Source organism: Pseudopipra pipra, chromosome 3 (genome assembly GCF_036250125.1).
Source record: "Pseudopipra pipra isolate bDixPip1 chromosome 3, bDixPip1.hap1, whole genome shotgun sequence".
In the NCBI taxonomy this organism is placed as follows: domain Eukaryota; kingdom Metazoa; phylum Chordata; class Aves; order Passeriformes; family Pipridae; genus Pseudopipra; species Pseudopipra pipra.
This window is the reverse complement of record NC_087551.1, coordinates 7,910,198-7,923,500: the sequence shown is the minus strand read 5'-3', so window position 1 is coordinate 7,923,500 and position 13,303 is coordinate 7,910,198. Positions and strand designations below refer to the sequence as shown.

Genomic DNA, 13,303 nt, shown 5'->3' with positions numbered 1-13,303 from the left:
TTAGTTCCACTAGGAATTAGCACCTTATTTTGATTAATAAGTTTTCTTCACCCCTCCTTTCTCAGCTGAAGAAAAACTGGAGTGTTCTGAAGCTCCAGGAGGTTCTGCTAAAGTGCCACCCCCTGTCACAGAGCACTGTGCCTTACCTTTGAAGTCCACTTCTCCATTGCCATCCGTGTCAAATATATCTATTACTCGCTGTACTAACGGGTTCTGTTGCAATTCAGGTAAAGACATGAACTCTTCCACGCTCAGAGAACCAGAGTTGTCCAAATCAAGCTTCTTAAACCTCTTTCCTAGTCGTTTTATCTCATCAGCATCAACTGAAACGAAAAACAACCCCACACTTATTCTCAGAAAGGCTTCAGTAAACCTTAGCAGTTAAACACAACACATGTTTCATTGCTTTCCTACAAGATTTTCTCCTACTTTATTACAGCTATTAAACACTCTCATGGAAGGCAGTAAAGATAACATAAAATTCTGAAGACAAACACAAGCCTTACCATTTTATTTTAAATAAGCCTTACCTTTTTTCCTCCCTGCACCAGCCATAATACAGTTAGCCCTGTGACTCACTGAATACCACATGCTGACACAACATTTTGAAGGATTTAGGATGCTTAGCAAGTTCTTAATCAGACAGCTCTTACAAATAACAGAAGAAATTAAAGAAGAGAATGAGTATTCTCTGAAGGAGCTAGCATTACCTTTACACTAGACTAACATAAGATGTTAGAAAGACAATTATATTCAACTTATTAGGCAAAACCAGTGCTTCTTCAGCACAGCAAATGTGAGATTTCCTGGGTTATGTGATAAGTTGAGCTCGCTAACACATTCCCACTGTTGACCAGTTGACTCACCTACTCAAAATATCCCTCTGACTGGCCTAAGATATTTTTTTCTCTCCATCTTAAACAGGAAACAGATACACCTGCAGCCATGACCTGCATACAGTTATTTTTTTGTCTCAGAAATTAAAGTAAATTCAGGTTCTGCAGCACTACCTCTTCATCTATCCTCTTCAAATTTATGGAGAATCTCAGTTCAACCATACACCCAGTACTCTACACGTCTGATTTTGCCAGGGATACACTAAATTTGTGAATCCGTAAAAACAACCAAAACCAATCTTGTACTTTGCTGCTGCTGAAAAGCTTGAAAAACTTTACCCATAACAACCTGAAAATATCCTATCAGCAGCTTGATTTATGAGACTCAAGTTAGTTCAGCTGTTGCTCACCATGTTTGGCTATGAAGGAGGAACTGAGGTCCTTAGGAAGCCCTAGGAAGAGACCAGCACACAGCAAACCACAGCAAACACACCTCACAGAACTCCAGGCTGGCAAACTCCCCCGACCAATTTTCTCCCTAATATGAGCGGCCTCCTCAATATTTCTTAGCTCCATTTAGTGTTTTTGGTCCAATAGTAACAAAAATTGTATCTTCACTTCTACAAGGCACATACCACCACCTGATCCACTTCACGTCACATTAATACCTTCTTAGGCTTTTGCATAAAGCCAAACAGCTCTGAGTCTTTCTACATAAGGTCAGCCAAGATGCAGAGCTGGATGTTTGGAAACCGCAGCCGATTCAAAGACCAAAACAGTAACCAGCTTCATTTCAATTCCTTGATATCCTTGTCTAAAACGAATGAGATGCAAATCCAGAGATCCTCTCAACTGCACTACTGCAGAATGAAAGGCAGAGAGCACACCAAGTCCAGAAGCACATGATTTTCTGTCAAGACTTATTTTGCCTGAGTAGTAAATTCTGACATTCTGCAGTCAAGTCAGGCTTGCAACTGCAGAGGCAGAGGGCAAAAAAGGGTCGATAGTCCCAGAACAATCTTCCCTTTGCTGTGCCAGCAAGTGACAGATCTGATTCTGCCTCTAGGGCTATAAAAATAAGACTAAACATCACCTGCTTTCCTCAGTTCCCAGTGTGCTATTTCAATTAATTAACCTCTCAACTGCAGTGAAACTTCCCTTGTAGCCCCAGTTTGCTCAGAAGCCTCGAACATGACTGAAGGTGTGCCCTGAGCAGCACAACACTGCAGGGGCAAAAGCACATTGCTCAGCTACACAGGAACCCTCCGGATCACACGGGAGGAGCTGGAGCACCACATGGTGACCTGCATGTAGAACATAATCATGTGACTAACAGAAGGCAGTATTAAAAGGGAGTGGCAAAGCAGAGTTCCACTGGCAATTTTAGGAGTTCCAACAGCACAAAATGCTTCCTCTCGCAGATACACTGAAGGTATTTGCCAACTTTTGCTTCTGCTCACAGAAACTCCTTTGTTTCCATTCTTCCTCAAACTCCTGAAACTAAATGGAGTCAATCTTGGCACTGGTAGGCTCTATCCACCCTCACTCCCAGTCCTGCCACTGGACAGTTAGGGGACCTATCCCAGTTTTATGCAAAGCCAGCACCTTGTCAAGCTGTGAAAGGGAGAACCAATCTTACTGCAAGCTCTGCTCCAGGCTTGCAACTCCCATAGGAAGAGTTGATATCCTAAAAAAATCCTCATAGCACAAGCACTTGCAAAAGCATAAAAATATCAAGGGTGGCTTGTTACACTACATTTGTAAGCACATTTTCCAATGTAAAATGAGTGTATGAATAAATATAATTTATACCTATATTACTTCATTTTAAAAAAACTAAACAGCAAACTGGTAGTAGTGCCTATGGTGTATATAATGCACTGTCATCCTCCTACCAAATCAGTGGAATCTCACTTCCAATATTAATAGAAAGACTAAATCTTTCCATTTCAGTCAGTGCTAAAGCCTCCTAAGCAACCTGAAATACTTCATTGTTCTTCAATTTCACAAAGTCACAATGCAGAAAAATGACAGAAGCATTAACACAGCTGGATCCTTTCCCCCTTGTCACAAAAGCAAATGAGTTAATAAACTGCAAGTTCTGAAACATTTCTAAATTACACTGAAAAAAATCCTAAACATCAAAACACAGCAATGATATTTTTACAAATCAGGATGTAAAGAAGCAGCTGCCTGAGGCAGGGCTGCAGACTAGCAGTCATTAGATTGCATCATTTTCTCACAACCCAGAAGCAGCATTAAAGCAAGTTTTATTTCACAACACCAGTTATATTTCCTGCTTTGGGAGCTCAAGTCCATGCTATTTTTCCTCACAAATATATAAGCAAAGACTCAAAGTGAGACCCAGAGTTCTGTCAATGTCCTGCTACGAAGTGGAGCTAATTATCAAACATACAAGTCACTCGAACACTGCTACAGTTTAAATTGGCATGAGCTGGCACAAAAGATAGACAAGACCAACTCTGCCATCACAAGATCTCCCCCACAAGATGTGCTAAGAAAACGAACTGTTGTCAGGAAGGTATTTTATCTTGAGCTAACGTTATCTCTAGCAGGACCTACCAATATGAATTTTAAAAAAGAACATTTTATTTGGACATTCAGAAACTGATCCGACACACGCAATGATAACAATCAATGCTACTCGGACAATCTCTGCCAACATCTGCAGGGCACAAGAACCACTGCTGGGTTAACCAGCCTTGCATTTGCAATTAGCCAGGTACTTAAATTTAAGAACCAGCAACACTTAAAAGCAGATAAAATACGGATTTATTTTTTTGTTCTAAAGACTGCAGTCAGGGCCTTCAAGATCACAGATGATAAAGATAAGAATCAGATGACGAGAAGGGGAAGAGGTTGGAGAGGCATGTAAGAATATTTCTCAAGAATGTTTAATGTTCTGCTGAACTAACAAAGCAACAGTTGCCTAAATTAGGAAAGTAAAGAGTCCTGATACTTTGAAAATGTTAATTACTCTTTGTCCACATATACACACATCCAATTTCATAGCTTGTACCAGTTCAACTGTGACACACAGTCCAAGTATAGATATTTAGCAGCAGTTTCTACTGGAAAGGGGATTATAAATTTCTCATTCCAAACCTTGAAACGTTCAAGCAAAGGGTTTGCCTGCACTGGAGAGGTTCTACTGAGAGAGGTTCTACTCTTGGGGAGGGGGAAAAAAACAAGTCAAAGAGCAGTACTGAAAAAATTAGTATCTCTGCCAAAAGCTGACCAAACAGCAAACTCTTCCAATGTTTTGTCTCTGGCAAATGACACACCACGGATGACAGTACTTGGAGGAGGAAATAATGAAAAAGCAAAGTAATTACAGGAATAGGAAAAATTTCTTTAATAGTTCGTGAGCATAAAAACCTCTGTTCATAATGAACATATATGGATAAACATCTGCAGATGCAGTGTTTCATAACTGACTGCCTGAGGATTTCGTATCAGAATTTAATTATTTTCCTTAAATATATTGCAAGCACCTCACCTACTGTTAAATCCTTTCCACAAGCTGAATTTTAAAAAGCTTATACACTTGAAAAAAAAATTGTATTTCAGTAGTATCTTTGTCTTCATAAAACAGCTTAAAGAAATGAAAGAATATGAATATAAAATAAGGGATGAATGCATTACAGTACAACATGACTTAAATTTGCATAGTTTCTGTCTATTCTTCCTTCAGTTCACAGCCTTTATTTCTGCTGACTCCCCCTGCTTAGGCTGAATTTACCTAAAAACTATGTAGGATTTCTGGGATTTAGTGTTTGTTTCTTTGTTCTCCTTTGGCTTTTTAAAAGGAAAACAGTATAAATTTATGTATACCAGCAGATTTCAATAATATCCTCTTCATTTTTTGTTGAGATTATCTCCCAGAATGCGCATATATACAAGAGTCTTCATCTATGATGGATGTGCCTCTTTTTACAAGACCTCTTTTTCTTTGGTATTTATCAACAGACTTGCTTAAAATTCCACATAGCTCTCACCGAAGAACAGAGCACTGAATTAAATTTCCAGTGTATGAACAAAATAGACTTTCCTTCTTCTCTGCAGGCTCCTTGCAGAGAACCCAGTGCCCACACAAACACCCTCAAGCTCTGCTGGAAATGCACGACATAGTTCAGATCCAGGGAAGGTTTCTGAGCTGGAAGGACTGATGGTGGCAGTAGCAGACAGAATTTCACAAGACAAGCTCAGGAGAACAGGACAGAGATGAAAACACTAGGGAAATCCAAGGCAGTCCAAACCCGTGGTTGGGTAAAAGGGGCGATAACACCACGGAGCAGAATGAGGAGGATCAAGCTTCGTTTACATTGTTTGAGGCAGAGTTTGCCGGTGACTCATCCCCGAGGTCGGAGCTGCCCCGAGCTCTGGCCGCAGTGAGTGCTCCCCTCCCTCCCACTCGAGTTGGCCTTTTTTGTGCTGTGCTCACCAGCTGACACTTGGCTCTGTGCTTCCTACGCTTTTCCGTGGAATGGGACAGTATCCCATCAGCTCGGCACTGATGCCTGAGCTCACAAACTTAACACGTGGCTGGAAATAATAGCTGCTAAGTGGTTTTCTTTAAAAGGCCTTGCTGGTAGCCCTGTTGAAACATTAAATTATTCACTGTTTTAAAACACACGGAATTGTTTATGTTTTTTTTCTAATCAATTCTGAGTTTCCTTCACCTTGTAAATTAACAAAAGGGGTGTGTGGGAGGGTTAAACACTTCCAGTTTTAAGAAATTTTTGCTAAAGAGCTATTGGTAATTTCAAAAGATTCATTCCTCTTTCATCCAAGTATTAAAATTCTAGAGCCAACACCTGCTTCGTATCTTGAATTCATTTGCATACATCTAAAAATGTGATGAATCAGGTTAAAATGTAAGGACTCCAGTGCTTCCAAGAAACTACATGCAAGTGTTCTGCCTAACTCCCACTTTAGTGCAGGAGTTTTATCCCCCAGTTGTTCACTTTCTAATATGCTGGTCTACACTGAGTACCCCACTCCTTCCCCCAACACAACAGCAGAGGATGATCTGTTATGTTTTAAAATAATTGTTTCAAATTGCTATGCACATAACTGATGCTCAGATAGGATTCTAAAAACCATTCAAGCAGCAACTCAAAAAGCTTCATTAAAAGCCAATTTCAGTGTGCTCTATGTTGAAGAATGTAGTCTGAAAGAAAAATTTAATGATATTTTTTCTAGTCAACGTAAAGGTAGAAAACTAGCTTCCTATTAATGTGAGAGTCAAAAGTAAAGGATACCTTAAAAATCACGGAATTATAAAATGGTTTGGGTTGGAAAGCACCTTAAAGATCCTCTAGTTCCAACTCCCCTGCCATGGTTGCTCAGAGCCCCATCCAGCCTGGCCTTGAACACTTCCAGGGGATGGGGCATCCATAAAAATACAGACCTCTGAAATCAACTGCATTCAAGTGATGCTTTAACAGGATAACTGTTTATGTATTAAGAAACACGGTGCATCTTTTGCTGCAGAGTACACAACACACACAGAGTCATCTGCAAAGGCTTCAGACCCTATTGGAAAGGCTGTACATCTCTTAGGAAGGAGGTGTTGAGCACTTCTAGAATCTAAGTGTTTACCTAAATGTTTAAACCTCTATTTAAAAAGCTGATTTTTCAGATACTCTTAAAATACTGGCTCAAAGTTTTAACTAACAAAAACCAGACCAGAGTGTGGTCACAGAGAGCCCAATTTCCACGTATTCTTCAAACATGAGATCATTATAAACAAGAATATTGCTAAGGTGTTGGGGGAAATATTTTTTGTAAATAAAACATGTTCTGAAATAAATTTTAAATGTTTCCAGGTTAATTTCTTCTCATAAGAATGGATTGCAGAGATCTCAAAATAAAACAGACCTTCAGCAAAACTCTCACCCCTATCTACAGTCTCATCTGATTCACGAATATAACGTTTCAGAGCAGCAACCAAGTCAGCCATTTCAGTCTTGGAGATCGGATTTCAAAAAGATGACGCCCTTGAGAACACATTCAACCACTTGTCTTGTATATGCTTACACACAGCTGGCCTAATCCTTTTCATGACTTCAGATGTGTCATTTACAATTTCCTAAGTTAGAAAAGAGATACTAGTCTCCTCACCCTAAAAATCAAACCACACTACAATATAGTGTTTATACAAAAAATACTATACTGTGAAGTATTTTTTACTCTACTACAAAGTAGTTTTCTCCACATCTTTTTTGTTATGATAAAATTTGCTTGTGGATAATTTGACATCAAATTTAACATCAAATTTTCACCATGTCAAACGGCACTAGGTTTTTAGTAATTTCTGGGACATGGCACAGCAGAGACACAAAAATAAACCATGTTAAGGAATCCAACAACACTAATTCACCCACTGAAAAGAACTAATGTTTTAAAAATAAAAGGATAAAGAATATACTTGACTATTCAACGGTGTGCATCCTCTGCGTGGTATCCTGAATTTGCTTCATGTAATTTAAACACAAAATTATTCTTATAAAATAAGACACCAAAGCAGCAAGTGCACCACCAGGCAGAGGTTACAAACCAATGCCACCATGCAAACAGCATAAATACATTTCTGATTTCTCCCATGATCTAAACAACCATATACTCAACACACATTTTAACCACAGATATAATGCAAAAATCCTCACTTTTTCTGCAATAAATAGAGGTAAACAAGCTCAGTAATAAACCTTTAGGCTGCCAGTTGCTACCAACAAATACAGCTTGGTCTAGAATCAGAAGTTAATGATGGCAACACACTACTTAGAACTCTGATAGAGACATGACTAGCTGAAAAAAAAAACCCTCTTCAGAAACCAATGGAGCAGTAATCTAAGATTGATACATATGAAAACATTACAGAAGTCTTCATCAAAAATGAAACTCCAATCACATATCCATATTTAACAAAATAGTAATACTGGGAGCATATCACAGCCATGCACTGCTGTGGACAAAGATTCTCAAGTGTTTACAAACTGATGACTCAAATTATATGTATTAGGCATAGAGGACTCACAAATTACCAGCTAAAGCCTCCTTTCTCTGAAAAAATGTATTTAGACAAAGATTCCCCAGTGATTATTTATTTCATGTAATGGTTTGAGGTCAGTTATGACGAACACTGTGAAACCAATCTAGGAAACAGTCCCTATCTTGAATTTCCCTGTTTAAAAACAAAATCCGATTCACCCAAGATGAGGAATTTTATCAAGTGGTCCAATAAGATGCATACACAGGTCTACACATGTTTTAGGGCTGAAGAAAAAGCAGCTAAGAATAGGTGCCCTTAGCACAACACCACAGGGACATTTCACAAGACAACCCTTTCTTTGGTCAGCCTTAGGCAAGAAATACTTTGTTATTTTTACAGGGTAGACTAAACCCCTTGAGAGGGAGCAATGAACTTTTATTCTCACGTGGCCAAAAGCAAGTAACACTAAGTGGCTTCTCACCCACCTGCCTGGCTGCAAGCATACACAGGAAAAAACTGCTCTTTTAGTCTCAACCTCTCTCTCCTCTCAGGGCACAAAGCCAGTTTAGGCACCCTACAACATACTTCACTGCTAACACAGTACTGACTGCAACACGAGCTGCTCCGCATCTCTGAGGAACTGGCACCAGGACTGATGGAAAAGCCCCAGGGGTTGAAATTACCAGTTATAACACTTCACCCTACAGACATCAGAACTATCAGAAGTTTGTTTCATATTCTAATGGGAAAAAAAAAAACAAAACAAAAAAAACCAAAAAGCAAAACAAACAAACAAAAACCAAACAAAACTAAACAACAAAAAAAAACAACCAAAAAAAAACACTTTAAGTGATTTTTATTTTAAAGATGGACTGATTTTTGAGTTTACAATGAAACAGCAAAAGCTGTATCATTTCCAAAGGTATCTTTAACCCTTTTACTCTTTCAGTTAGTAAATAAACTGCATAACATACATGACAGCTGTACATATCCATCTCCATCTAACATTACAATGTTAGCAAGCAAAAAAAACTTACAGTGTGAGCACATTTCCAAGGGGTAGCTTGCCTCATTTCCCTGAAACACAACAAGAAAAACAGAACAAAGTTGCAATTATTCCCAAATTAGCTCTGAGGAACTATTTAAAGTTTCAGCACCGTAAAGGTCTCGGGCAATACAAGTTACATTGTTCTTAAAAGATATATCTTTTAGACCCACCAACCATGGACAGTGTTTTATTTGGATAGATCTATGTTACCAAAACATACAAAGAAATATGAAACCATTGAGAGATCTCCCAGATGAGAATTCCCATGAAAATGTCAGTGCACACAATTACAGTAAGAACTTCAATCCCATATTCTAAACTCAAAAAACCAAACATTTATATACTGAGCAAATGCTACTTTTGAACTTAAAAATATTTAATTTCAAAATGTGACAAAGCCTGCTTTACTATTTTATTTTCTACATAAAAACAGACATGTCCTTATGAATTCCGATGACAAATCTTACTCAATTACCAGAAGAAAAGTGTAGTATATTTTTTCCCCTGAGCCACATGCCCATTCCCCCCAAAAAGGATTCACACAGGAAGAACGAAGCAAAAGAGGTGTTTTACATGACCAGAAATTCCGACATGACTGCTTTACATTTAATTATTTTTGTAATGTACTATGTTAATATGTTCCTGTTTTGTAGCCGAATGGAAAGTCAAACTACGATTTTTAATCCTTGCTAAACTACAACGCAGCAATAGCACAAAAAATTAAAACTTTGAGAGTACCAACACTTGAAATTTGCACACACTGAAATCAACATGAACTGCCGACACATGAACGCCAAAAGACACTAAAAGTTGCTGTTTTCCCCCAAATGGTTCACTTCGAGCCAGAGATCACAATACACACATACTTAATGACTTGTTTGAAACCATTAGCAAGGGAGTGACCAGATAACTGAAGGGATTCATAACCATTTCAAAAAAAAATCTTTTTAAGGGAGTGTTTTACACAAGAAAACAAAACATATTTCAGATGAGTCTAAGACACGTTCTATTCAGCAGTGATTCTCTCACAGTGTAGGGCACAAGGGATTCCACAGCTGAGCACTTGCTCATCAAAATAATACAAAATTGAAGAACAGAAATAGAGATTACTTGACAGAAGAGGAAAAAAAAGGAAGAACTACATTTAGCCTGGAAGCATGAGGCTGCATTTCCTAATTAGGTCAGAGAGGGGCAGAACAAACATCTCGTGAATCTAAACATGTCTGAGAGGAGATGTGTTGCTGGGGGGGGAGGGGGTTAGCATTTTTTTTACCTCCAGTACACTTTCACTTTGCTTATCCCCCACAATCCACAAGCTCTGTAGCTTCTTTAAAAAAGTTCATGCATTTCCTTTATAAGAAGAGCAGTAACAGATATAGCCTTAACTTCTTCCCCAATGCCTACTCAGAGCAAGACAAAGTAGCAGAATAAGAAACGTAGATGAGGACCATCAGGTCCCTAAAAATTCAGAAGCATGACTGAGGTATTCTGCAGGGAATCCAGGAGAACAGTGTCACATGGAAAATCTTGGATGGAACCCAACCAAAGTCTCAGGAAAAACAGCAAAGACCAAAACAGACAGCAAAAGGCAAGTGTCTGTATATGAATATGAAAGGGTAGGGGATTTAAAACGGGGGAAAAGCAGAATTTTGAAACAAAAAGAAACAGGAACCAGGGGATCCAGCTAGGCTGCTCAAGACACGAGGTCATGAAGAGGCAAGAAAAACACCAGACTGGAAGGCTGCAAATTAAAGGAGAAAGTTGAATTAAAACCAGTGCATTTATGCACATGCACACAAATAAACAATCATAATTACATTAGAAGACTGTTCTGGGCATTTACATCCTTGTTCAGGTGTTGGGAAAAGTTAATTTCTAGTAATCAATCAATCTGCCTAAAGAAACATAAAATGCTTTTGAAAACTGAGCAGGAAAAAATGAAAAAAAAGGGAATCATTTTCAGTTCATGAACTAAGTGTAACATTTATAAGGAGCCTCACTATGCATCTAGATGCACATGCTAAGCCATAATCAAGTTATGTAAATGGAGTAGTCTAAAAAATATTTGGAGAGCAGAGAAAAAAGTGAAATAAACTTCAGCTTAGCTTTTCTGTGAAATAAGTTACTGCTAAAAAAAAGTGTTAAGAATACTTACCTATCCAGGGCTGGATCTTGGATACCTAAAAAAGCAGAAAAATCTAGTAAGTGACAATGTAAAAATTACATTATTATTCCATATTTGCCATATAGTACTTAAAGTATTTTAAAAAGTAGTTACCTGGCACTGATGTGCTGAATTTTCATCTTGACAAGAGGATCCAGAAGTCTACTAAAACTTAAAAAGCTGCTGGTTGCAGGTTTTTTTGGTGCAGATATCTGAGCTATTCATGCCAAGATTCCTGTTTGCACAGCTGTGACCCGGACAAACACAAAGGTGTTGCTCTATACCAAAGCCTTGATCTTCAGAGATGATGATGAATTATTTAGTCTTGGGGGCAGGAATTTTTCATCATATTCTGAGCACCTGTACAAGAAGGTCACTTGTCCCCAAATACAATCAGTCTGTGTACACATGAGACAGAAGCCCTGAAACACAAGCACTAAGTAGGCTGAGCACTTTGTTGCTTAAGAAAAAAGAATTGTTTAAGAGTAGTAGGGAATAAGTAAAATGGAAGGTTAGAGCTATAACCACATTAACATGGTATGAAAGCAGGGAGGGAAGCACAGCTACAAGACTTCATCAAGTACCTAAAGAGCCCTTTAAGAAAAGGGAAAGAAACCAGGTACACATTTTCATCTGAACAGTTTTAATAAAAAGAATTACCCAAGTTTAACACTAGGATGAGACGGCATTCTAAAGAATGCTGAAAAATACCACAGTGATTAGACGCACTAACAGAATTTGACAGTTACTGCAAAACATAACCATAATTATACACCTTATTCAGTAAAATAACACTGCACTGAAACTTTATTTATAGTTTTCAGATAATGATACTCATTTATAAAGACAAAAGCCACTGTAAAATGTCCGAAGATGTCATTTTATCTCTGATAAAGTAGTTGATTTATACAAGAGTAACAAGGTTCTGATACAACCCATAAGATCGTCAGTTTTAAAACCTCATTATAATATTAGTGTTTCCTACCAGATACATTTAGTATACCTCACACAAAGTGAGATTATCCTCTCCTATACAGCATATCAGCACATTTAGAAATGAGTGACACATGGTTCGTTGAAGAAATGCAGCTTTTACAGAGTCAACACTCCACAAGAGATTTACTCGGCACCTACGCCTAGTGTAAAACACGCCTTCCTCAGCGGCATCTGGGCATCACCACCAGACTGCTGCTCTTCTCTCCACCTGCCCCATTAGAACAAGGGGATGGAACACTACAGATACTTTGAACAGCCTTATCCTTTTAGAATAATCTTGCAATTTTCTTGCATGCTGTTTGAGCCCTATGAGTTATTCCTGCTTAAACAGCCACAAAATCACAACTTGTAGACAGAAATAAACACAGATCAAGGAACAGGCCAGAACTTACTAACAGAAGGCTGACCCAGTTCTGAATACTGCAGGAACACCTGTTTCCCCGAGAGAAGTCAGAACACATCACTAAAGTAGTTCAGAAGTCTACATGACACGTATTGTGCTCCTTTAAGAACAAAAGTGTTCCTTGCAATTTTCTTCTCAACTGAGTACTCTTTTCTCCTTTCACCAGCTGTGCCTTTTGACTGATTAAAGATAGCCTCTTAACAGACTTAAGTCTTTATTTCTTCTGTAGTTTATCCTCAAAAATGTGTTTCTTGATTTTTCTTTCCCTGGCAGTTATTTCAAATATGAAACACTCTCTCTTCTTAAGATCAGTTTTGTACGTGCTCCTCCAAGGTATGATAGTTAAGGGCAATTATCTTGACAAGTTTCCTCTTAGTGAAAGACATGATCTGTGGATAGAAAATAAAAGAGGAAATTAGCAATTAGCAAAATTAGCAACAGAGTCTCAATTCTTAGCTGAAGCTGCTTATACAGAACAGCTTGTACACAGTAAGACATGCCACTGCAAAGCACTTCTTCAGCACACATTAGTAGAACACTGTTTCTAGGTCTGTTTGATTGTATGTTACTTTTGTGCATGATGCACATCTTTTGGTCAGTAGTTCAGAGACTTACAGTGTCAGTCTTTAATTAGTTTTCTGCTTTTATATAAGCAGAAATTGTGTTTGAATGCCAGCAAGCCACAATGTCACCTTAGGACTAATCTCAAATTTAGTTCTCCAGTGGGGGTTTGCGAGTGACTACAAATGAAAATTAACTCCTGGACAGCTTAAAAAGTTACATTGTTTCAAAGATTCCTATTTGTTTCCACAGCCAGACAATGAATTAATTCAACAAG

At 38.3% G+C, this 13,303-nt stretch overlaps 1 protein-coding gene across 1 annotated transcript in view; it reads right to left on the bottom strand.

The window, feature by feature from the left end:
• PPP3R1 (protein phosphatase 3 regulatory subunit B, alpha) overlaps window positions 1-13,303 on the bottom strand; it is a 39,623-nt gene that overhangs the window by 5,847 nt on the left and 20,473 nt on the right. The window contains exons 2-3 of the mRNA XM_064647607.1: window positions 8,892-8,931; window positions 147-323 (exon numbers count right to left, since the gene is read on the bottom strand). Coding sequence (XP_064503677.1) covers window positions 147-323; window positions 8,892-8,931 — 217 coding nt within the window. The remainder of the gene's footprint in view (window positions 1-146; window positions 324-8,891; window positions 8,932-13,303) is intronic.